Raw genomic sequence first — 25,157 nt, 5'->3', positions numbered from 1 at the left:
ACCACCACCGATGGAAATATACTTGGCAGTCACTGCCGAAGATTGCTGCAGAAACAAAATACCACTGCTACATGGCAGGTCAACAGTGTTGATCTACAGTGTCACAAGAGGAGCAGCATGTGGCACTGACAGTCAAAAATCAAATGAAATGGCAGAAGAGTGCTGGAAAGTTTATGTAGTACCTCGCAGCACTAGAGGAAATTAATATATGCTGAGGGTTAGCTAGTGTTTTTAAACATTACACAGATACCAATGTAGTCCTTGGTAAAGGGGTTTTACGCAAATTACTGACAAATGAAGAGATGAACGAATTTGAGAGAACTTTCGTCATTCCCACACCTTTCAGGTAAAGGCAGACGCATGCTAGCTGGTCAACAGCAGCCTGCATTGTTGCTACCTCTGCCTTCTGCTGAAGCCACATGTTTCATTGCTGTGGTTATCTTTCCTCCCTAACATACCAAAATGATCCCAGTCTTCTTGAAGGTTGTGAATCTCCAGCTGGTTCCGTCCCTCCGTGAAGAGGGGTTTGGGGTTTTTCTCAAAGCCTCCTGAGAGGATGCCACCTTGCCAGTTGCGTATATAGATCCTGCCATCTGGGTCTACAATAGCTGCAGAGGAAAGAAAAGAGGTGGGAAGGGAATTGAGAAAAGGGATAGCTGTCTCGGGCTGCTGTTCCACAAACACCAATGATGGGGTCTGGTGACAGGCTGGGCCAAGCTAGCGGCCTCCTGACATGAGAAGGGACAGACTCAGTCCCCCAACCCCACACTTTCACACCATTCTGGTTCTCACATGACACCTTGGTGAGCCAGTTTAGATTACTAAGCCAGCACTAACTCCCACCACAACCATGCACGTTAACTTCTGGGCATCACAGTAAACTGAATTGAACCTGAAGAGCACGCAAGCCAGTAGGACAGCGTTACCAGGAGCAGCAGGACGCATGAGGGAGTCAGATCCCTTGTGGCACTGATAAGCTATTATACTGGCTTAGTTCCACTGGAACTGCACCCAAGACCAGACCTTCCACCAGCAGATGTCCTGCCCTCCCCCTCTTTCTCTTCTTATATTAAGAACAGTTTATTTTAATGGGGATGCATCACTGATCCAGTTTGCTGCAGGCCATCAGCACAAACAAGGTGAGCAGCACTGGGGTGAGGACAAGCAGTCAGGTCTGGATTGCTTTTTCCAGTGGTAGTGTCAACTTGAAGCATTTATGATCCTCCACCTGACATGTTCCATAGCAATTTTTATCATGTACAGAAAAGCTGTGAATATATATATGTGTGTGTGTGTGAATATATAGATATATATGGGGTTTTTTTAATTACTCAGTCAAGTAAAAGTGAAGGACTCAGGGACCCTGGTAAGAGAGCAAAATTCCCTGGAGAGTACATATATTACTCACTAGAAGCAGAAACTCTTGCTAAAGAGTGAGAGTAAATAAGCAAAGCTTTCTACTTCCCAACCAGTTTTCAAACAAAAGGGCTTTTCTTTAAGATATCCAAAAGCCAGAATATGGGGGAGGAGCAATTACCTCAAGTGTTTGGTTGCCCCTACAGCTCATAGACATGTAAATGCCATTGTAAAGCCTTAGCTTCTGTTGAAGGAAAGGAATAGATGGGCCATTTGGGGACAGCGGCCTGCAAGGAAAACATAGTGCCAAGGCTAGCACCCTTTCCAGCCCACAAATGCAACAATCAAAGTCTCAGACACACCTACTAGTCAAGCTAGAGTCAAGGTCATTCTCCTGCTAAGATGACCAACTCTGAAAATCAATTTCTGCACCGAAAGCTTTCCCCAAGAGTAAGGAAAGAGATTCTACCACTGAAAGAGGATATTCAAAGCAATTCAGCTAGAATGTATGTCACAGTCCCAAAAAAGCTGAGAACTGATAGCCCTTAGTTGGATTTTATGTCATAAGCCATGTGTTGCCTTGGAAAGGCAGATATCATTCACCAAGAAAAGCGAGGTAGAGCTGAAGAATCCTTACTTGGTAAATTGCTTGCCAAAGGTTCCTTCAAAGGATGTGTCAAGAGGTAGAAGTGTTCACAGGCATGGAGTGGGATATTGACTGGTTCCTCCCCAGAGTGGCCCAACTCATAGGCCCACTGAAATAAAAAGTGTATGTTAGAATACAAAAGAAAACTAACTCCAATAAAAAAAGACAGGACAAAAGCACAGGTCCTGTCTGTGTGTTTGCTTTCATAAAAGGCCAAATAAGATTTGGTTTAGTCCCCTAAATCTTAAAGAGACACACATTTTTTCTCTTTGCTTAAAATTTGAACTGTTTAGGACAAAGACTATTTTTCTGTTCTGCACGTAAGATCTAGAAAAGTGGGGCCCTGACTCTAGATTAAGAAGTATCAACTTACAATACAAAAGCAAAGTAAGATCTGTACACTGAAGTCAACACTAGGCTCAGCCTCTAGAGGCAGAACAGTCAGAATTTCAGTGCCTGTACTGCTAAGACCTGAAGACCCCATACTAACAAGAAAGCCAGCTGCTAGTTGAGAAACAGCAATTATCAGATGTTTTTTCACAGTGGAGAAGACATGACACTAAGGGGGGGAGGAAAAAAAAAAAAAGGAATTTTCAAGGCGGGGGGGGGGGGGGGGGGTGTGAGAGAGAGAGAGAAGGGTAGAGAGACTTAACTGTCTCAGTAAGAGCCAAAGCAAAATTCTTCCTGTCAGAAGGGTGAGGTGCACCCCCCGGAAAGAGACCATGGGCAGAGCTATACCAACAACCTGCAGGGTGCTCCTTAGCAGGTCAACACCCAGTCTTTGGTGCCAAGCAAACAGCAAGCACTGCTCTCCTCCTTCACACCCCTGCTGGTCTAAGAAGCTGAATAACATGACTTTGATCTACTCCAGTAAACCAAGCCAAAGCACAAACCATAAAAAAAACCAACCAACCAAACAAACAAAAAAAAACAAACCAAAAAACCCTGAGGAAAGTGAACGTGTTCTTAACCAAAGGGAAAAAGAAAGAAAAATTTTAGTAATTCAACCTGGCCAGCACAGTTGACAAAGTACTGGCATTGAATCTGTCCTCTGTCGGTCTCGACTGCAGTCACACGACCCTTCTGGACCGAGACATGACTGACACTCGTCCTTTCATGAATCTGGACACCTGAAGAGGACATAAGAAAGTCAGTATACCACAAGCCTTCTTTCTAATGTGTCAGGCTGCTAACATTTAACCCTTAAACTCAACCTAAATGCTTATTTTCTCTTTAAGACAAAATTTCTATTCTTGACTCAGTAATTCTTAAGTGAAACCCTGTGATTTGTAAAACATCATGCATACAGTTTGTACTTAATTTAAAGGCTGAAACTGTGAAGAGTTACAGTATTCTTTCCCATGTGACAATCTGGGTGATAAATAGAGTCCAGTATCAACAACATGAAAAAGAATCTCAACTATGGATTTCTTTCCATTACCATTCCTCTACGTGACAAAGTCTGTAGTTTCAGGTGACAAGACTGCTTCTTTTATGGGAAATCAGTCATTTTGTGAAAAAATCAACTAAAGGTATGCAAAAAAGCTAGACTAAAAGAAACTAAGAGAGGTTACCTTCCTAAGTTGCTTCTACCAATCTGATGGACTTTCATCCTTAATGAGCTTCATCTGTTATCACATCTAACCTTTCTCCCACTTTTAGACAACTCCAAATTTGCCAAAGTGCTGGGCAAACAGCATTTATTACTACACTTCCAAACCTATCTCCAAAGCATAAGTGCCCAATGAAATATTCCACGAGGGCTCAGACACACCTTTTCATTTGTAGGTAATTAAAACTCTTTTGAAGTGTAATTTTGAGTCAGGTCCTATGAAGGATTGTTTTTATGATAAAAGAGTGTGTGCTTATTCAGAGAAATATGTAACCAGTAAGGACAACAAACTGGTGCTCGATCTATCACAGCAGATCTGTAAAGATTCAGTAGGTTAAAAAACAAATCAGCCTGTTTTTTAAGAAAAAGTAGATTTTTAAAGAATCTGAACCTTACAGAAATAACCAAGTTTTGGTCTTCAGTGCTCAGTTAGAAAACCAAAAGAGATACAGAACATAATTTTCTTTTATGTAAAGAAGATAACTATCATGCAGGACAGCACTCTAGATAAAAAAACCTCATACCATTCCGCGAGGCAGCCGTTGCCAGAGCCAGACTCACATTGGCAGATGACACAAGTGCATCTTCTGGCACATACATGGCCCCCACAAGGTCATGGATGTTGATCAGTGGGTGGAGCTGTGCCACTTGCTTTGGGGTGATAATTTCACAAGGTATCCCCATTACACTGCCACAGAACATAAGAAAAATGCCGTCATTAGTCTTGCAGGAGAGCTGGTGCAAACTTAAGATCAGTTTTATTTCCTGCTTATACGTACTTCAGTGATGAAGCAATGCGTTTCAGAGAGATTAGTCGATCCTGAGTTTGAGCCAGTGAAATAGAGCCTGTCTTCATGTACCCTATGACAATGACCAAAGTCAAGTCAGATTTGGACAGGATCTTGCATACCTTTTAATCTCAGACCCGTTGCTTTAATCGCAGACCCATTGCTTCCACTACTCAGGAGCCTGGAAATCCCAGATCCCCAAATAACTTTAAACACTTATCAGCTAGTAATTAAAAACTGCATTAGTCAACTTTTCAAAAAAACAATTTAATTTTGATTTGTGTTCTAACTCTTTCTACTACTTTTACTCATGTTTATAAAAAAAATCTTGAACTTCACACATGGTACCTCTTAAAAGAGAGGTTACTGGCACAAAAAGTGATCTAATAACTACTCAGAAGAATAAAACTTCAACAACTAAACGCAGACATTTTGTGACTCCACCACTTGCGATAGATTAATACTAATCTTAATTACAGGCACAGTTATTAACCTCTGTTGAGTCTAACATATATCACAAGTCCTTGTCAGCAGAAAACTTTCAGTGACCAAGTCCTTCCTATCAGGTACGTGCCTGAGCATTTTGGAGGGAGAGGGAGAATTTCAACACAATGTTTTCTTGTTATTTCCAGGGTGAGACTAGAGTAAGATACCTTGCTTTGCCCATGTGCTTCTGTTAACCACCACCTTTTTTTGAGAAGTGAACTGGTGCAGAAAATGGGCCATTTGCGCCAGTCACTGCAATAGACTTTTTTGCATCTTTGTGAAAATTCACCTAAGTTTGCCCAAGTTACAGACAACATAAAAATTGTCCAAGTTTGCAGGTTGTCTGCCTTGGTTTGCCCATCTGACACCCTTCTTCCCATTCTTCTGATTACATTAGTAACATCCATAGTCCAAATGTATCATTTTTGAACAGGAACCACCAACTCTTAAGACACTGTAAAATTACCTTCGTATTTCAGTGTCAATACTTCGATTGTTTCCCAAAGATTACTCCACGATTACACTTCCAGTACCTGTTTTTACTCCTGTCTCTTGTTCCAGCTGCTGGTAGAGCTTGTTAGAATAGTCTGCCATCTTCAGCTCTATGGACACAGGTCTGGCCGTGCTCACAATGCCAGCACAGAAGCGAGTGGTACCAGCAGCCAACCTGCAAGAGAAGTTGCAAAGAAGGCCTCATCTGGCTGACAGGCAGAGAGATGAGCACCCCCCGTAAGGCTGCTCCAGCAGCTCTGCTGAGAGCACAAACCAGACAGCAACCTCTCCCCTAAACATATCAGACCAAAGTTGGATGATGCAGGGATAATGCAACCTCTAGAATGCTTTTCCTTTAGCTCACTTCTGAAAACACATTGTATTCCAAAAACACTTCTCTTTAACTAGTCTTAAACACTGAAATTTTTCAAAGAAAGCAGTTTAAAAGAAAAAAATTACCTTACGCTTAAGTTGACCTGCCTACCTGATCCTTTCTTTCTCCAAAGCAGGATTTCCCTCAAATGAAAATCACCTCCGATTTGAAGCGTGCAACTTTGCAGTTTACAGAAAGAGTAAGTCCCTCTTACTGCGCAGCAACTGCCACAGATAGGTACATATATTTCTTGTCCCTTTTAAAATTGCCCTTAAACCACTGTCCATCTAGCTATTTGGTGAAGGGATGCTGTAGACATATAAACCTATTAAAAACTCTCTGCAGCACAGATAGAGGAAGACAATTAGATTTAAGCATCTCCCTCACAACCTGCTTCCGCAATACTTCCAAGTCATCTTTCCTGCTGCTAAAGCAATCCTGCATTTTTCCACTTGCCTATGAAAGCCTTTGACAAGACTGCTTTTGGCCAAGCGTGTCCATATTCTCTCAGAAATTCAACCTAAAAATCAGTTGAGTAAGGTATTCTTTTTGCTACATCCTTACTCAACGACATGGTCTTACCATGCTATGCTTACTGTGAGACGTTTCTGCTAGTGCAATGTTCTTTTTCCCTGAGCACGCACACAGACTGAGCTTGTACAGCATCTAACTCAATGAAGATCTGTAACGGGGTATTCATACCCCGCTCCAAGCTAGTAAAGCTTACATTCCCTTACAAATGGAGCGTAGCACCTAATTTCTCTTGGAAGGACACCACTCAAAAGGTCTCAGAGGAGACTACCCAACTTGCAACTATAAAGAACCTAGCATTACCTGCTTCCCAGCCATGCAAAGTCAAGGAACCACAGCTAATTATTCTTGAAGGCAGCATCAGATGGGAAGCTCTAAGCTCGACGGCAAGTATTCTCAGTTCGGCTCCCATTTAGGGTGTTAGAAGCTGCTGCAATAAACACCTCTTCAAACCCCTGAAGTCTTAGCACTGCCTCATACCTAAGGTCCCCAAATTGCTTAATGAAAATGACACGAATATACCTCTGAAACAGAAATTTAAACAGTTAAGGGCTGCAGAGTCAGATTTCAACAGGATCTACGTACTCTGCCACAGACTGCAGATCCAATCCACAGAGGAGTGCACAAGGACTTGTATTCAGCCAAACTGTAACGGCCTTAGCTGTTTTACAGATGGCAACTAAATACTGCAACAGACAAACTACATAATCCAAGGCTTTAACCATCTTAGAGGGCACTGTTTCAATGATGTTTGCTTATAACCTCCACATCTCCTGCAATCTCTTTTGAGCTTTGCTAGTGGTGTAATGGTTCATATACGTATCACATCCTACTTCTAGAGATCATCAATAGAGGCTGAATGATTTACACAGATTTTTAGTTCTCTTAAAATGGTCCACCTTTGCCCGCTGCATTGTGTTTTACACGATTACCTGCGATTATGCCAAAGCAGATGGGTATCTCCCAAAGGAACTGTGGTCCACGGCAAACCCATGCCAGGGCAAAGCTCTCCTGATGGGAACTGCAGCCCGTGGAGGACTCACACTGGAGCCCAGTACTGTTCATACCCACCCCCCCATTCACCCGCTGATCTTCTTGGAGCAGTGTAGAAGACCCTGGAGTGCAGGAGTGAAGTTGAGCATAGGAAAGGAAAGGTGGTGTTTTAATGTTTGGATTTTTGTTTCTCACTACCTGAGTCTATTTTAACTAGCATGAAATGAAGTAATTCTTTAATTATTTTAATTCTTCCTAAGGCAAGTCTGTTTTGCCCACAGCAATAACTCATAAGCATTCTCCATGTCTTTATCTTAATCCGCGAGCTTTCTGAGCCTACCTCCTCCCCGTGTTGCTGAGGAGGAAAAGTGAGTGGCTGTGTGGGAGTTTGGCCCTTAACCAAGGCTAACCCACCACAATCATGCAAAGGGATACCCTTCACCTTGCAGGTCTGCCCTGTGCTTGAGAAGCAGTACCAAGTGTCATTACTAATGTTCAATATAAGCTTATTCACGGGTCCAAGAGGTAGAAATAACACATTACAGCAGATGCTGCTACGTATAGAAGTCCTGTTTCTTTGGTTTTGTTCCCAGAAATCCTTACCTGCCCTGCTCAAGTAAGACTATATCCTTCCAACCCATCTTGGAAAGGTGATATGCCACGGAGGTGCCCATGATTCCACCACCACAGATGACAACATGTGCCTGTGCTGGCAAGGAAACCGGGTAAGGTTCTGCTGTACTTGAGGTACTTCGCCGGGAGCAGGTCATTCTTCTCCATTTCAGGTTAGCTGCTCGCCACTGGACATCTGACAGTAATCGGAGAAACATCCCAGCAGCTATTTGTCAGTTTTCTTAAAGCACCACCTAGATGTGTTCAGACGTTAACTGAGTACCACTCCTTCTAGGAAGGAAAAGACGAGAATCACATTACCACTTATCTTATAATATACAAGGTTGGCAGCGGCAAACATCACATGGTGCGTCAGGTGTAAGTAGACATGGGAAAGCCGATGAGTAAATACACAGGAGAGCAGTTATTCAGTCCTGAAACAAGAGTCTTGCTATTAAGATTTAAACTTGGATCATAACATGGGTACAGAGCATTACACCTTTGTTTTTGACGGCAGCGTAACTTGACAATGAGCAAAGAACCAGGCAAAAGCTGGAAAAGAATGGCAAGAACACTCTCACACCAGCAACGGGTGGATCAGGGAAAGCCAGCAGGCTCTGAAAATCTTTCATAAAGGCTGACGTTAACAAGGTGCAAATAAGCTTGATTATTAACGTTGCCAGGCCTTTACCTGAGGAAGGAAACAAAGTCTGTGATCAGAGCGACTAGAACGAGGAACTAGAGACACGCTCTCCGATAGCGTTAGTTTTACCACAGGACGTTACCCAGGACCTCGGACTGCGGTAACACCGCAGCCCGGTGACCAAAGCTGGAATTTAACACTATGCCTGCGCTAAGCGGGTTACTGCTGCAGGCTGGCGGTTTCTCTTACCCGCAGCCTGCCGCACGCCACGGATCCGTACGAGAAGGCAGCACAGCGCCCGACGGCCCGCCACGCTTCCCGCTCCCACCCTGACGGGAAGGGTGTCAGTAGCGGGAAGCGGGCCGGCAGCAGCGAAAACCCCGCTGGCAGCCCCGGAGGCGGGGGAGCCGCCGCCTCGGCCTGCTTGCCTCCGCCGGAGCCCCCCGACCCCGGGGAACGGGGCAGGCCCGCGGCCGAGCGCTGCGGGGCCGCCGGGAGAGCAGACCGGGTCAGGAGGGGTGCCGGCGGGCGGCCCCGCGTGGGCTGGGCCCCGGCGGGGGCGAGGGCAGCGGGCCGGGGCCGCGGGGACGGCGGGGCCGCGCCGGCTCACCTGGGGGAGTGGGAGGCCTGACTGACCTTCCGCGCTTTACGGCCGCCAGCCGCGGCACAACAGCCGCCCCTCTGCGCTGCGTCACCCGACCGCCGGCCAATCCCCAGCCCGGCTGCTGGGGGGGCGTGGCCGAACGCCGCCCCGCCCCCAGGAGGCGGGCGCGGCCAGCCCTAAGAAATAAACTACAACAAGTAAAAACCTGCAGACTCTTTTTATTAAATTCTCCCATTTCATCTGTACAGAAAAAAATGCACATTATTATGTTCAGAATCTCAGTAACATCTCAAAATTACACAGCATGGACATGTAAAAAAAAAAACAAACCAAAAACAAACCGAAACAAGGACCGGCCAGGATTTATACACAGAAAGGGGAAAAACAATTTACAAAAAAAAAAGTCTCGTTAATGTCACATTTAAAAATAAAAAAAACAGACTAAGTTCAAACAGCTTCCGCTGTACAACAGGAATCCACTGGGTCTGTTTTGTACACTGTGGGGGCAGGCCTGCAGTGCCACCCCAAGGGGGACAACTGGGTGTGCTGGGGTACCCCCTCACCTCCCCAAAACCCCGGCTCTGGTTTCTCTGGTACACTGTCCAGTCCAACCCAAACATTAGTCACAGCTTCTGATCACCTCCATTCGGCACAAGTGTCTAGGGGTGAAAGTCACACCCTTCCCTTTTCCCCCATCTAGTTCGCTATTTCCAAGGCAAAGCTACACAAGCACTTCTACTCAGAAAATACGGCGGGGGGCAGTGGAGTGGGATTTCAGGGTGCAGCGATTCAACCAGGAAGGGATCTTTTGCTTTCGGTCAGCTGTGGAATGAAATTTGGGTGTTGTGAAAGGAGAAAACAGCAATCTGCCTTTGGCCAGTAAGTGGCAATATGTTATTACTCCTCCCTGTCCCATACAGGCAGCGCTCAGGAACTTGACAGAGTGGGTACAATGCCAAATTCCACCAATATGGGACAGAAACAGCAAAACCAGCCAAATTCCTTCCTGGATGCGTGTGATTTAGGTCCCCTCTAAGCACGATTCATCAGTGGAAGAGAGCCAGCAGGTCTGGCCTCCAAGCAGGGAGACCACAAAAAGATCAGTACCTGGGAGCTGCCTTGAAGATTTTGAACCCCATAATTAAGAATGTACTTCTATACAAACTGACACTACAGCTGTTTGAGTCCACAGAGCTATCTTTTAAATAAGGACAGAAGTGCTAGGTGAAATGTTCTGATTTCATACCACACTCATGCACTCACACACCTCAAAACTACCTTTAAAAAAAAAAAGATAAAGAAAAAAAAGGTACTACAATCTTCTTTCAACTAAATAATAAAAGTTGTGTTTTAACAGAAGTCACCATCCAACTCGAACACAATTCCTCTACAACACTATGGGATTCAAGCAATCCCTCTGGCTCGTCACATTTCTTCCCTCTGTGCCCACCTGCAGTTAGTTTCTGTACTTAGAGACATTCACTTCTCTCCATTATTTTTCATACAATGTGCTTACTGTAGATCCTTTCAGAGCAAGATTGATTATATTCACATGGATTTAAGTGTCAGATTCTGGGTGAAATGCTTACATTTTGTTACAGAATTATCTGAACTTCATTAGGGCTTTTCCAGCCCTTTGCAGCAACACAGACATACATGTACTCAACTCACTGGACAGTATTTGAAGTGCCAGTCATTTTGTTCCACCCACATGAGTTACTCCAGCAGCCTGAATGACAAGAGGCAAGGCAGGAGAATCCCAAGGTGAAACTCAGCAATAGGACTTGATCAGACCCACTAGGTAAACAATAAATAAGCTTATTAAGGTCAACAAGAATGAACACTAATGGGCTAGCAGGAGTGAAGTAACAAGGTGCACGTCATGCACAGTCCCCCTTACCCAAGTCATCTAAACACATGCTGTCACTTAGAAAACATAACTTGCTAACCCTTGCAGCAGCAGGAGGGAAACAGAGAGCTGCATGCCTTGCTAGGTCCCACTCATCTAGCCCTTCCATACATCCCCAGAGCATCAGCATCACCACGTCTAGAATAAGCTCTCCAAGAGAAGGTTTTGTGATGACAAGGAGAAAAAAAGAAAGCACCTCCCAAATTTCATTCTGTGGAAGGCAGCCTTCTCCACCGAGAGGCAAGGGTCATGAAGAGGAAGGGATACCCCAGGTTTTGCCATACAAACATTCTTCTCTTGGCTGATCGCAGCTATCTAGCACTCTCAGTTACATCAGAGAAGTTAAAAAGGCTTCCTCAAGTTCAAGGCAAGAGCAGTGTTTCTTACAACCATTTCTTTCTTTCCCCACAGTGGAAACTGGTTACCTGCAGGCAAAATGTTGTGTTGGCAACAGCACGAGCAGGTTATTTTAGGAAGAGTACTTGCGTGGGTTTCTGTGCTTTTGAGACCTCTAGATTGTCATGTATTATGTGAAAAGGAGGAGGATGTTTCAAGACTGGGACTGATAGATTTCTAGTCATGAAAAAAGCAAATTCGCTCATTAGCAGTGGCAGGAGGCCCCATTTTAAAACATGAAGAGGTAATGATCCTCAATGATAAAATGGCCTGGACCCTTTGCCAGTGTCATACCTTTAAAAGGTGGGTCTGTGTCCTTACAGTGACAAAAGGTATCCAAGGGAACCATGCAGAAAATTATTTAGTTCCTACCTTTGCTTCAGAGGGCCTCCAGACACATACCTACAACACCATCCCAGAGTACTCACCCTGAAACCAAATTCCCAGGTAAGCCTGCCGACAGTCAGAAACACCACTGACCATAGACTAACACCACCGTAGGCCACAGACTCCTAGTGCAGCACTTCAGGCACCCTTAACCTTCTTTAAATTAAAAAGCAAAAAACCCAGAAAGACATATCTGAAAGTAAACAAAGTCACCCTCAGAGCTGAACAGGGTTCACATTCAGAACTACGGCTACAAATCTACAATTTTCACTGCAATGTCTTTTGGAATTTAGTGGAAGATGCTATTTCTAGACGATAAACCATCTAATTAGGCTTTTCAAGCTAATCAGGTTACAAAATGCCTTTTCAAAAAGTCACAACAGTTTAAAAAAAGCCCTCCAATAGCAATTTAATTATGCCCAATAGACATTTTGAGAAGCAGGACTTGTGCCAAGCAAACAAGGCTGCACAGAGATCCCACTTCCCTTGCCGGCAGCTCTGTGAACACACCCATCTCTACAGCAGTAATTTCAGCACTCTGTCAAGTGAAACAATATACACTTATAATTGCCAAACTGACATTTGTGGTGTTACACACCTGTGCTACCTCAAGAGACATGATCAACCATTCCTCTTCTGCTCCACTTCACATTGACAGAGGACCAGTTAAGCTCTGTTAGCACCAGGGAAGAGGGGTGAGAGAAAGAATTCAGGCTTAATTTCTGTTCTACCTAACCACTTCACTGCAACCCTATCATGTGCTAATTCTCCACTGAACCTTCATTGCTCAGACTTCCGCTACTGCTTGCCTTGTGTTCATAATACTTTGATAGAAAACCAGAAGTGTTTGTGAAAGACTCACTAGCATAGTAAGTCTAAAACTGTATCACTAATAGTTTGCTGTCCATCCTCTGAGTGGGATGAAGATATGTTTGCAAAAAGCTTCAGTTGCAGCAAAAGCTCACAGTATTTTGTATATACCATTCTGTACACGCAGCATCATCAGAATTAGCTGGTCCACATTGCAAAGTGTCTCAAAACCACCTCCACTGTTCCTCTACAGAACAATGTGGAGAACTGGAAATGTCAGGTCTTGCTTAGCAGTGCACTAAGTGGGGAAAATAAAGTTATGGTTCAAGCATCAGCCTAACCTGGACAGTTTCAGGCACATGATTTTTGTGAGCACATCTAAAAGGCAAATAAAGGATATCCCTACTGTACGTGTGGACTCTCGTGCAGTCACTCTAGATTTCACCAACACACTCAATGTTTCAGCCAAAGCACATGGCTTGTGATCTCCACACCTCCTTGTACTTGAGGAACAACAATGAAGGTAAGAAGAGATCACAACTACCAGTGCAGCTTTTCTGAAACACCTTCTTTGGGCTCTTGGGTGTGAGTATTAGGTTCTGGAAGTGTAAGCCTATATAGTGCGAGCGCACACACTGATGGTAACAATGTGAAAGCTACTTCCCTTAAAGATCCAGATGTTTCTGCCTTTCATACAACACTATCATCCTGCCATCCACTCCCGCTTGACCTTCTGGACCAGCACCTGTGCCCTGTGTCCCAGGAAATGCCAGTTGCTATCACTATCAATTGTAATTGTGGAAACAAAAAACGCTCTTTAGTGCTACCACTGAAACCGTTAAGATCCAGACAGGCCAGTTACAAACCACTGCACTAGCCCACAAGTAACCATTTTACAGACAGAGCATGTTGAGTGTTCAGTCGCTTTCTGCCTCACTGACAGAGCACTGTATTGCCAGCGTGTCAACACCATCTTTAGATAGTTAATTCAGAAGGGTAATAGCTTAGCAGCAGCAGGGTAAAATAAAAGGAGTGTTAGAATTTTACTGCATCGTTGCTAATAAAAAAGTTGACCAAGTAACTTATCAGGGCACTTAATGCCCACTGACAGCAGCACTGTACACTACTGACAGGCTCTACGTGCCTCGCGTCTAACACCGTGTCTTTAATCTACTGAAATACAAGCTGTACAGCTCACATGAGTATTTGATCCCAGTCAGTATTTTATTCTATCTTGCGAGTGGCAAAGGAAGAAAGGGAGGACATCTTTCAGCCAAAAAAATCCACAGTCACAAAAGCAGGATATTCACTAGATGATGACACCAGCGACTGGTGTCCTTAGGTTGTCCAAGACTATGCTCTGACGATGCTTTACATAAGATGAGCAAGATGTCCAAAACAAGGCCAACTGTGGTGTAAGATGCAATTTACCTTTTAATTTCCTGCCTCAATTTCACCCAGCCACAGAGGATGACTAGATTTCAGTATGAACCATTACCTAAATCATATAGTCGGTATGCAGATATATGTCTTTCTTTAAAAATTTACTTAAAAACTGCTTGAGCTGCAGGTCATATCAGTCTGATTTGGAGAGTGAAGGCAGTTCCAACAGTACAATAGAGACTTGTCTACAGGCAGGTAAACGAGAGTCTGCTAACAAAGGGGTAACAAAAGCTGCTGGCTGGGCTGCCAATGTTGCACACAAACTTTCATAGGATGAAGATGCTGTGGATGAGATCCAGGATGGGAAAACTGAGCCAACACCTGCTGCTGTTCTAATTTTTTTTTTTTTTATTCTCCTCTCACAAGAGGGGGTGGGTAGACTATACAGAGGAGGGCTGTACAAAACTGGGCACTGGGCAGGCATTTCTTCAGCAGGCAATCCAGGCTCTACCTGTCCTTGAGCTCTCTTGTCACCCGCTTGGTGATGCGTCCACACATCAGGCCGATGAGGAAGAGTACACAGATGCCGACTGTGATCACAGATAATATGTAATTCTTGGACGGAGAGGTCATAACTTGCATGGCAAGGTCAGAAAAGCCTTCCGCTGGGGCAACCTGGAGGTGAGAAGGGAATAAATGAGCCAAGCTGCACTTTCCATGTGACCCTCACCCTCGGCATTTATCAGGTTTAGTCTGTGGTACTGCTATTGCATCCTGTTATTGTCAGACTTCACCTGAACCACAAACAGGCAGGTCTGCAATGATTCATCCGAAGGAACTGCTCAGGAGACTGCTTTATAACAGGAAGTTCTGCTGACCCTATTCCATTGCCCCAGACCCTCTCTACTGCAGACCAAGCCCTGTGTGCACCAAAGACAGTTTAATTCTGCACTGTTGAGGATGCATCCCAGACACTGTGTCTTTGTTTCAGCTGGGATAGAGTTAATTTTTTTTCTAGTAGCTGGTATAGTGTTACATTTTGGATTCAGTATAAGAAGAATGTTGATAACACACTGATGTTTTCAGTTGTTGCTAAGTAATGTTTAGACTAAGTCAAGGATTTTTCAGCTTCTCATGCCCAGCCAGCAAGAAGGCTAGCAGGGCACAAGAAGTTGGGAGGGGACACAGCCAGGACAGCTGGCCCAAACTGGCCAAAGGGATATTCTATATCATGTGACATCATGCCCAGTATATAAACTGGGGGTAGTTGACTGGAGATGGTCGATCACTGCTCAGGAATTTACTGGGTATTGGTCAGTGAGCAGTGAGCAATTGCATTGTGTATCACTTGTAATGTATATTCCAACCCTTTTATTATTATTATTGTAATTTTATTATTGTTATTATCATCATTATTATTTTCTTCCTTTCTGTTCTATTAAACTGTTCTTATCTCAACCCATGAGTTTTACTTCCTCCCCCACGCCCCAGATTCTCTCCGCCATCCCACTGGGTTGGGGGAAGCGAGTGAGCAGCTGCCTGGTGCTTAGTTGCTGGCTGGGGTTAAACCACAACACAGAAAGTTAAGATATACAAGTTCAAAAAAGGAGACGTGATTTCAATTTTTCTGGACCAAACTCAAAATGCTAAACTTCAGAGACAAGAATTTCATTACAGTTGACATTTTTCATAAATAGCTTGCAACAGAAAGGTCCAATGCAAAAAAGAGGAAATCCTTTACATATTCACCTTTGCAGCATAGCTCCACATTTCAATACGATCATTAAGGCGTTTCTTGCATTCAGGCTGCAACCTCACACGCTTATCTTCCAGAGCTTCCATTAAGCATGACATTTCTGTAATGCGCAGAAGACGGTGTTACAAAATAGAAGCAGTAGCTTCAACAACATGCTATGGAAAGGCTGCTGGAAAGGGACACTTCAATTCTCATAAAGGCTGACAGTTACATAGCTTTCTAAACAAACTAGCCAGCCTGACAGACTATATACAAAGCCCTGTTGTACCCTTGAAGCTACCAATTTCACCAAGATTCATGATTAACATTGCATTTTGAGGTGCAAGGAATTTTGACTTCCAAAAAGAAATTACAGTATGTTTCCAAGATGTAATTCATGTGATTTATTTGAGATTTTATGAAATCTGATGAATTTGCACCTTCAATGAGCTGTACTCTAAATCCCGTACCACTACCCTTTAGAGAGAATTAATATCAAATTCAGCTCAGGAAAAAACCAGTGTCATCTCCTTAGGCTTGTTCGGAGTTTCTTTTGATAAACAAAGTGTTCTGGAAAGGTTTAACTTCCTGAGTTTTCACACAGTCCTGTGAAAAGGAAATGGGATCACAACGTTCTGGGTGCCTATGGAGTGGCTTGGCTAACCCATAAGCTCTTTTATGTGCTCGTATGAGACAATGACATAAAATTTTTTATTTTATACTTATGCTGCTTTACTTGAATAATCCCTAATTGGATGCTTTCTGCTTTGCAGTGATGAGTTATTTTGTACATAGCAAACAGGCTGCAAACTTTAAACTAAGTCCAGACTTTTTAAACACAATTATCGGTTCAAACACTCAGAGGCCCATTCCTCTCTAAGCTACAGACTTCTGCATACCTTCAGTGCAAACACATCAGAACACACATCAAAAGAATTATGACAAAACAGGAATAAATAAAGGATATCCAGAATTTCAGGGAGTTATTCAGTAACCAGCACAAAAGATAATGACCAGGAAAATACTTGGCTGCTATTTTTAATGGCAGATAAACTCAGAAAGATGAGAAAGTTCAGAACTTTTTTGTCCACTACCTTTCCCTAAACAGCCATATATACTATCCAGCTAGCTAACGTAATAGCAGTAACAAAGCGCAAGAGCTTGACCTCAAACAGGAGAAGAATGAGTTAGGAAATACTTAAATAAATCATGTTTCAAGTGGTCTGAACCTGCTGAACTCAGTCTTGGAGGACTTGAAACAGCTGATGAAGTCTCAAAGCCTTTAGCCACTATGTGAACTTAGAAAGTGTAATAAAGATTACCTACCCTCTGCAATATTGGAAAAGAAAAAAATGATATGTTTAAGCAGAAGGGAAAAAAAAAAAAGAAACATCAAAGGATTTCAGTTTAATTTTATCTGTCAAAAATACTGAAACAAAGAAGCCAACCATGGACAAAGACAGACACGAAGAAAGAAGGACCAAGGGGATTAGCTAAGAATGAATCTTGTGAAACCAAATTGATTTGCTTCTGTAAGAGAAGCAGCTTAGTTCTAAGGAAGCTTTTGATACAGTCTGATATAACATTGGCATAAGCAAGCTTGGGAGCTGTTATCTTGTGCGAAGCTGATACAGGGTGGGAGATAAACCTCACTGAAAAATGAGTCCATGTAATACACATGGACTGAATAGTTCATTTTCAATGGGATTTAACTGAGGAGAGATTTTATAGAAGGGTTACAGATCTGGTATCACACACTATTGTCAGGAGTTGTATGAATGATGGAACATAAAATATGCTCATAAAATTTGCAGTTAAGTCTGCAAGGATACTGTATCAGGATTGAAGAATAGGTCCCGCCTTGGACACAAGGAAGGACTTCTTGATAGCCACCTTCTGGTGGCATCTACCACCTCTGCAGCTGTTCCACCTTATTACCTGCAAAGGGCTGGTGGAAATATCTTGTACTTAAGATATGCTGCTAAAAAAATACAGCTTAAGACTCTCAAGACCGAGATGTTATACGATTAAAGCATGAGCACTTACGACGTCCTCTCCCTGGTGGAATGGCAGCACAGTGGTGTTTGATGTCTAGGGCACAGGCTGTGTGGAGCACTGGGTCAACAAATATATCTGCTTTGCTTTCCTTCAGCATGTTGAGCACTTCCTGGGGAGGGGCAAATTACAAGTACATCTCAAAAAAAGGAGAGAGAACAAAACTCATACTGCTCAATGTTTCTGAAAGGTGCATCATATCTTTTTAAATCCAGGATCATGGGAAAAACACCACTGTCCTTGGATGAGGCTATGAATGCTGGTTTAGGCTGGATTAAATATCCTGGTTTATAAGGGTTACCATAGTTATGTTCATTAAAATACCCATATTAATCTAAAATACAAAGTCAATACGCCAGAGTTACTTCAGTTAGGACTGAAATAAGGTGCCATAGCCATGAGGCAATTCATACAGCCCTTGATCATAGCCAGTGCCTAGGCTACACCCAGCACTCAGGAAGCCTGCAACGGAGACAGCAACAGGAAACAGATTAGTAACAAGAAACTTTGGCAAACATAATCAAGAAAGGATCCAAGCCTGGAATTGCAAAGGAGGCATTGTCGGCACAATTTTCACTGGCAAATTGAAATGGAATTGAATTGCTGCAGGCCAGAACTAAGATGTGTAAGGAAATTTGCAGAGCTCTGGCTTTGCAATAGCTAGAACATGGCCTGGGCTGTGATCTGGAAAAATCACAGACTTCTGCAGGGATGGGATGCCTTTTAGAGCACATTCAACTTATTTCCTTTACCTTCTTGCACATTTCAGTTTTTATTTTCAGCAGATTCACTTTCAGACATTCTTCCACCTGCCCAGTCTGCTCTTGAGCTGCTGCTTCTTCTGCACACAAGCTGGAAATCTATTTTCAAGAAGGTATTTTAACACAAGTAGTTCACAACAAACATTCTGCCTTTTAGCACATTTGTATCTCAATACATTAGTTCATCACAGGGTGCAGCTAGAGAACACATGATGAGACACATTCTTCCCTCAGAATCCCCAGAGCCAACTGCAGTCTGGCTCATGCAATATGCATACCCTTTGAAATCCAACAGCATAAAGTCAGTATTACTGTACTGAGGAAGGCAGGGAGGGAAAGAGCATAGAAATAATGTTAAGATAGGAAATAAGCAATACTTGAGGCATGGCTGATTCAGCTATCAAAAGTGAAAGCTCAGAAATCTGACTGTATTCCAGTTAAGGTTAAGACCACCAGAGAACTAAGACAAATTTTTACAACAGGAAAGCAGTATTTTTCCATAGTCACAAGTACTAATGAGATCCCAGAAGAAAAAATTAACTTCATATTACCACTGCACTGGAAACTGCAATTCTTGCACACTGGGCAAAAGTCACAAGCAGAGAACCTGACAAGCTAGAAGCAGTTTAAAGGGTTTTTTTTTGTTTTGTTTTAATTATCAGGAGACTTCATGTTTTAAGAAACAAAAATCTGTTACATGAAAGGACTTTATGAAACACAAAGGCAGTTTTCATCCTGAAAAAGTAGCTGTGGAGCTACTTCTCCTACCTCTTCAGAACAGTGCATCTGAAGTTGGGGATCCAGCCGATAATCAAGAGCCGATTCCTGGATTATCACTCGAATTTGGTCCTCACAGTCTGGAGAGAGACGCTATTAAGCGGAGAAAGTCATTAACCCACTCAATGACCTTTATTTTCATAGATCAATCACCTTGCATTTTAACCTGTGTATTCTGTAATACTTGTATAGGAGTGTAAAAAAACCTCATTTATGTACAGCCTGTTACCATACATTGAACACACCACAAGCCCAAGTTTGATTTTGTTGTTCAATGACTGTTGCTCAGCACAGTTTCTCATTTGCATGCACCAGCTCCACTCACCTGGTCTGCGTATTTCAACTTCAGGCACGAGATGACTTGCCCTTCCAACTCTGTATCATCCTTGGCCCTATTCAGGATATTTTGGCAGAATTTCGGTATGTCTGCTTTGCAGGCCTTTCTGAGCACTGGATTTAAGCGGTAATCTAACCAGGAAAGATGACAGAACTTCATTAGAGTACACATCTCTTCAGATTACAGAACATAACACTCCAAAAGAGATTTGATAGAAATTTCCCGGATGACATTGTACCACCAATGAATTTAATCTGGGGGAAAAACAGTGGTTTTTTCCACAACAGAATTTTAACTTGTAAGAGCTTCATGAATAACGTGGATCCAATAACTCATGTTGACCCTCAAGAACTTGACTGAAATAAGTCAGTGTGTGCACTGACAACCACGAAGGAGAATAAAACAAAGCAAATGTTCTTTCAGCCATGCAGACCACTCAAGAGCTCTGGCAGGCAAGTTAAGTTTTTTCCAGAAGACGGTACCTGTGTTCTGTGTAATCTGGCGCTTGGTAATCATTTGTTTGCATTTAGGATCCATCACTTCACTGTTCTTGTTTTGTTTCAAACACTGCAACATATTTTTTGAGTCTGCTTCTGGACAAAACCGCTACAAAAAAAATCCCAAACAACCAAGTTTCATCACTAAGCACTTGGAAAAAACCCAACTACAATCACCAAAGAGAATAACCACCTGCCCAACCCAGAGGTATACAGACACACTCCCTAACCCCAACACCTCCTATTAAAAAGAACAGTGCTACTCTCTAAATAGACTACGGGCACAAATATCTCTGCTTATGGACTGAGCACTACACCATACAGTCTTGACTGGCTTCTAGGCACCAGCTTGCATTGGCAGTACCAAAACCAATTTGCCTTTATTTTATATTCTTAAGTTGCAGCACACTTTGCAAGAAACAGCCACCAAATTAGGTCTCAAACCCAACTACTTTCACTCCCCTTTATTTTGGAAACTAAAAAGGGACTCTTAAGTCTATACACATACTGCTGTTCTGCATAAATGCTGGTTGGACAAAGCAACAGGTTAAAGACTTCATTAGTAACACTCAGGACAAAGTAAGACCATACAGAATGAGAAAGCAGAGAACAGCTCACTGATACTAATTTGCCCATTCCCACCCTGAATTAGATAGTCAGAAGTGAACCACCTTACCCAAAATTCAGACCAAAGTACTAACTTCTTTTGTTAGAAACTAATTCTGCAGGCAATAGATAAGGCTATCGCACTTTCTAATGCTCACCATTTTGGTGGATTACAGGTCTTTTTTTAGAAGCATGAGTCTATACTGGAAAGCAATAAATTTTCAAGATGTTGTTCTTTGGCCACAATATGGAGCCAGGGTACTGCATACAGACCACACATACTAGTGTTTCAGGGCTTGCAATTCTGGCTACTGTGCAAGACTGTCTTGTATTAACATTCACTGCTACTTTCCACAGAGTACCACTTTAAGCCAGCATTTCTAATTTTAAGTTTTGCACGATTTTGCCTGCTTTATCAGTTCAATGAAAGTCTGTGTGCACCAGGTCAGCAGTGAACTGAAGATGTTACTCCTCTCTGTGATCTTAACTTCACCTTTGCTAAAAGCCAATACAAATCCAAACTGACTGGATGAAAACTGTATTAGAAGCCTCAGGACAGACTTCCTCCTCAATTCTGCTGGCAGTTGGGAAGACTAATTTATTAATGCACAGGCTTTGATCAGACATTTGGAAGAAGTAAAGTTGAAAGAGTCCTGAAGAAACCTCAGCCTGATTCAGAGTTAAGAAACAGATTACTATGCAAAAAAAGCAAGCATACTTCTGAAACAACACAGCAGTCTTCTAACAAGCCTTAACGGGAACAAAAAAAGCTCTTATATCCCAAACTCACTCTCTTTAATCAGCACACTTGCCATTACCTTGATCATCTGCTTGCAGACTCTCATGAGCGTGTAGTCCAGTTCTGGATCCATCATCTCTGTCTCCTGCAGTTTAAACACCTTCTGGTGGCACCGGGTACTCAACTGCTTCTTGATTTCTTTCAGGCATTCAATAATCTACAACACAGTATTACAACTGTTAATGGACGCATTGTTGATATGATTCTGTCATACGCTGCTCAAAACATACAGCTATGTGTTCCCCTAATGGCTATCTTCACCTGATTTGTGCAGCTAAGTTCCCAATGCCTAGATTTTAACAAAATTACCAATGCTTATTTCCAGGACTTGGTTTAAGCTCATCTTTTCTTACAAAGATTTAATGAGGTGAAGAGGGTCACCTGGACCTACTCCAAAACTGCAAACTTCATCTTGCAGACATTATGCCTAAGCAATCTTTAGCAACATTTGCAGTAACCAGCTGCTAGTAACTTAAAACTAGCATTAAATAAAGAATGAAGTGTTCACAGCATTGCATTCACCCAGGATTAATGCTTGTGAACCGCTGAAAAAAAATAATTTAACATTCCAAAACACTGCCAAAAGATTTCAGTGATATCAAAATGAAAATCTAAAGCTGCACTCACAGGGGCAAAAGCATTCTCCAAAAGTTTTCTGAAATGACAGCAGAAATTAAATTGTAAATTATTAATAAAATCCATTACCTGAGCATTGCCATAGGGCACGTTTTGGCAGTAATTCTTGATGTCACTTTTACAAGCCTCATACAGTTCTGGTTCAAGTCTGATATCCTCGGTCTGCAGGATAAATTATAATACAAACTTTTAAAAGTAGGACTCTAAAGACTATTTTACTTTTTTAACCTATTAACTAGAGCCCTTTACTCACGAAAAGCAAGCAACTCACAACAGGCAGGTCAGTTTCTTTGAATTTAAGGGTCTTGAGTGTGAGAAGTGGTGTTAGTGGGAAATCAACTTTGCAAATCCATGCAGTGGATCAGTCGGCTTTTTACACTGAAGAAAGGGTTTAAACCGAATTTTAGAGCTTGCAAGTTGTTTCCATTGCTGCTCATAAAAGGGCATCAACACAAATGTCCAAGACAACTAAATATGTACTTTTCTAAAGTACATATTAATAGCCACCCATCTATTGGGTGACCTGGAGGATGTGAATGAAATTCCTGCTTTTAGTGATGCCCAACATTTGAATTCTTCCATACAAAGGCAAGAGTGCTGCCTCTTCTGATAGGGGCCTACTTAAGATGAAGCTTTAACACTCAAACACTATCTACTGGACAAAGAACTTCAGAGTTTATTGCTGCAAGCACTGCAGCAGGAAGATGAGATGCAGCCTTGCCTCCCAGAACAAATACTACTCCTGTTTATCCACTGAGCAACTTAAAGGAGCTGGAGTCAAGCTGCTTCATCTGTGTTTATTTCCTCACTCTGTAAAATGTAGCTTTTATTCTCTCATAGAGGACTTCAAGGACATAAGCATGTGTAGCACATTGCTATCTAAATGTAATCAGTTTTAGCTGAAATTCCAATGACTATTCACCTTGCCTTAGCCTTTATGAGACTATATTTAAAGCATTAAAGTAGACAATCATTACTTTCACCATGAAGGGCAATTGAACATCGTGTTGTAAGAAGAGTGGAAAAAATAAGTTAGATATGTCTTATAAATTAATTTCTTTTTTTCCCAGGGTAGACAAACGAGGAAGCTTTAATTGAAGGACTTCACTAGAAAAGCAGGCAGATCAAGAGTTTCATGCATGTTTACCATCTCCAGCTCCTCAACACGCAGCTGTTTGCGGCACTTCAGAGACACCCTGTGCTCTTTGGCATCCTGCAAAGTATCATTGCGCACAGTTGTGCTCAGACAGATCACTACATCCACCCTGCAGAAAAGAAAACAGCTTTTTAGTCAGATACCCTTCACTTAGGCCAGCCAAGATTGGTGTTGGATCACCACATCAGAGAAACTGACCCCAAGAACCCAAACACAACAAAGTCCTTGTGCATCTGTGCTTACTTCTAGCCTGGGTGCAGTTCTATGTAGAGTAACTGGATCACAATTAAAACCCAAATCTAATGCTAACTGGAGTCTAGATCAGCAGACAAGAAGATATTCAAAATCCCACCACAGCCCGGCCCAGCAAGACCTCTGCTCTTATGTCACTTGAGCACTTTAGAAAAGCTTTACTTAATCTCAGAAATAGATTAATACCTACATGGCATTGCAGCAATCCTTTTGCATTATGGGAAGGGCGTTTATATCATAAAATGCAAATAGTCTTGCTATCCATGAACAGGACTGACCTTGTGTGTAACTTAGCCTTACGTCATTGCAGTAAGCCATTGAAGAAAACCCCTTACACCAAAACAAATAAACCAGCTAAAACAAGTGGGATATTTTCCCTTCCCAGATCAGCAACTGGAACAATTGTAGCCTGCATCTTAGAAGACGATGAATCTAGCAAGGATATAAAACATCCTTGGACATGCAGTCCACTAATTGTAATCATTAGCTATTTTCAGAGCAAGAAAAATAAAGAGGACAGGCTTGTACGCAAGAGTAAAGCAGAAGTAATTTTAAAGAGGCAGGCAATGCCTCTACCTTAAGCATCTGCAGAATGCAGTCACTAAGGGTAAACACACAAAACAATCAGCCTTTAAAGGAAGTCCCGCATTTTCTGTCCTATCGTGAAATATCCTGTAACTTTCTTACATATTTGTACAATGACATTGCTGTTTGGTCAGGCACTACATACTTTTTTTTGATGTTGGGGCAAAGTTTCAGCACATCCTCCTTGCAAGCCATTTTAAACTTGTATGAGAACCTAAAATCTTTCATTTGAACCTGCAAGAGAGAAATGAGGAAAAAAAATGAGAAGTGCTGCCTGAAAAGAACACTTGTTGAATCATAAAATCAGCAAATGCTTCTGTCCATAACTTATTAATGGGGAAGTAAGGGGGATGCTGCACTGCTGAAGAAGCTGGCACCCTATCTACCATACATCTGGAAGGAAGGTGGCCCTGAAAATAAATCATCTCCACAAGCAACCATTTATGACCAGGCATGCAAGCGCAACAGTGAATTCACAAGAGCACTTTAAATACAGTGGGAAATCAATCTCAAAGAAGGAGGGGTTTCATAATTAGCTAATTTCTGTCAACACCCTCAAGGAACAGAACAGGCTTCCATTGATAGCGGAGCAAAGCGCTGCTTACCAGCTGGAAATGAGTAACTCCAATTGCACATTTTTCATTCATTTCCTTCTGGTGTTTGTTCTGTATTAGACACTCCATCAGGTCCCCAGAATCTATCTGGTTATCTGCAACCTCCTGAAGAAGAGATGAAAGGCTTAAAAATAAGCTACTCTTACAAGTCATGATTTTTACACTCCTTTGGCCCACTGTGACCAAGAAATAATGGAACTTACAGTCCCACACTCTATTGTGAGCTTACACTCACCATTAACTGACCACCCTAGAGTTGTACCACACAATTCTACCACTCAACTACATTTATAGATACAGTTCAGAAAAGAATCATCTCAGGCACA

The 25,157-nt window shown here is 42.4% G+C and overlaps 2 protein-coding genes across 11 annotated transcripts in view; both read right to left on the bottom strand.

Moving 5' to 3' along the window:
- Positions 1-9,207, bottom strand: part of PDPR (pyruvate dehydrogenase phosphatase regulatory subunit) — a 28,029-nt gene extending 18,822 nt beyond the window's left edge. The window contains exons 1-8 of one of the 10 annotated variants that reach the window (XM_075040392.1): positions 9,143-9,207; positions 7,881-8,180; positions 5,422-5,555; positions 4,394-4,475; positions 4,139-4,302; positions 3,011-3,132; positions 1,994-2,111; positions 459-608 (exon numbers count right to left, since the gene is read on the bottom strand). In XM_075040392.1, coding sequence (XP_074896493.1) covers positions 459-608; positions 1,994-2,111; positions 3,011-3,132; positions 4,139-4,302; positions 4,394-4,475; positions 5,422-5,555; positions 7,881-8,107 — 997 coding nt within the window. In that variant the 5' untranslated portion in view covers positions 8,108-8,180; positions 9,143-9,207. Of the gene's footprint in view, positions 1-458; positions 609-1,993; positions 2,112-3,010; positions 3,133-4,138; positions 4,303-4,393; positions 4,476-5,421; positions 5,556-7,880; positions 8,181-8,580; positions 8,626-8,781; positions 9,104-9,142 lie in introns of those variants that run through there. The other 9 variants (XM_075040394.1, XM_075040395.1, XM_075040397.1 and 6 more) reach the window with 9 other exon arrangements.
- A 131-nt stretch (positions 9,208-9,338) lies between these two features.
- The window catches only part of GLG1 (golgi glycoprotein 1), an 87,669-nt gene continuing 71,850 nt past the window's right edge, over positions 9,339-25,157 (bottom strand). Inside the window, exons 15-26 of the mRNA XM_075040389.1 lie at positions 24,823-24,936; positions 24,363-24,451; positions 23,372-23,489; positions 22,294-22,386; positions 21,608-21,745; positions 20,169-20,292; positions 19,675-19,817; positions 19,341-19,442; positions 18,564-18,671; positions 17,803-17,923; positions 15,771-15,877; positions 9,339-14,696 (exon numbers count right to left, since the gene is read on the bottom strand). Of these exons, the coding sequence (XP_074896490.1) occupies positions 14,529-14,696; positions 15,771-15,877; positions 17,803-17,923; positions 18,564-18,671; positions 19,341-19,442; positions 19,675-19,817; positions 20,169-20,292; positions 21,608-21,745; positions 22,294-22,386; positions 23,372-23,489; positions 24,363-24,451; positions 24,823-24,936 (1,425 nt within the window). The 3' untranslated portion in view covers positions 9,339-14,528. The remainder of the gene's footprint in view (positions 14,697-15,770; positions 15,878-17,802; positions 17,924-18,563; positions 18,672-19,340; positions 19,443-19,674; positions 19,818-20,168; positions 20,293-21,607; positions 21,746-22,293; positions 22,387-23,371; positions 23,490-24,362; positions 24,452-24,822; positions 24,937-25,157) is intronic.

This window comes from Buteo buteo, chromosome 11 (assembly GCF_964188355.1).
Source record: "Buteo buteo chromosome 11, bButBut1.hap1.1, whole genome shotgun sequence".
Lineage (NCBI taxonomy): Eukaryota > Metazoa > Chordata > Aves > Accipitriformes > Accipitridae > Buteo > Buteo buteo.
This window is presented reverse-complemented; position numbering and strand designations above follow the sequence as displayed.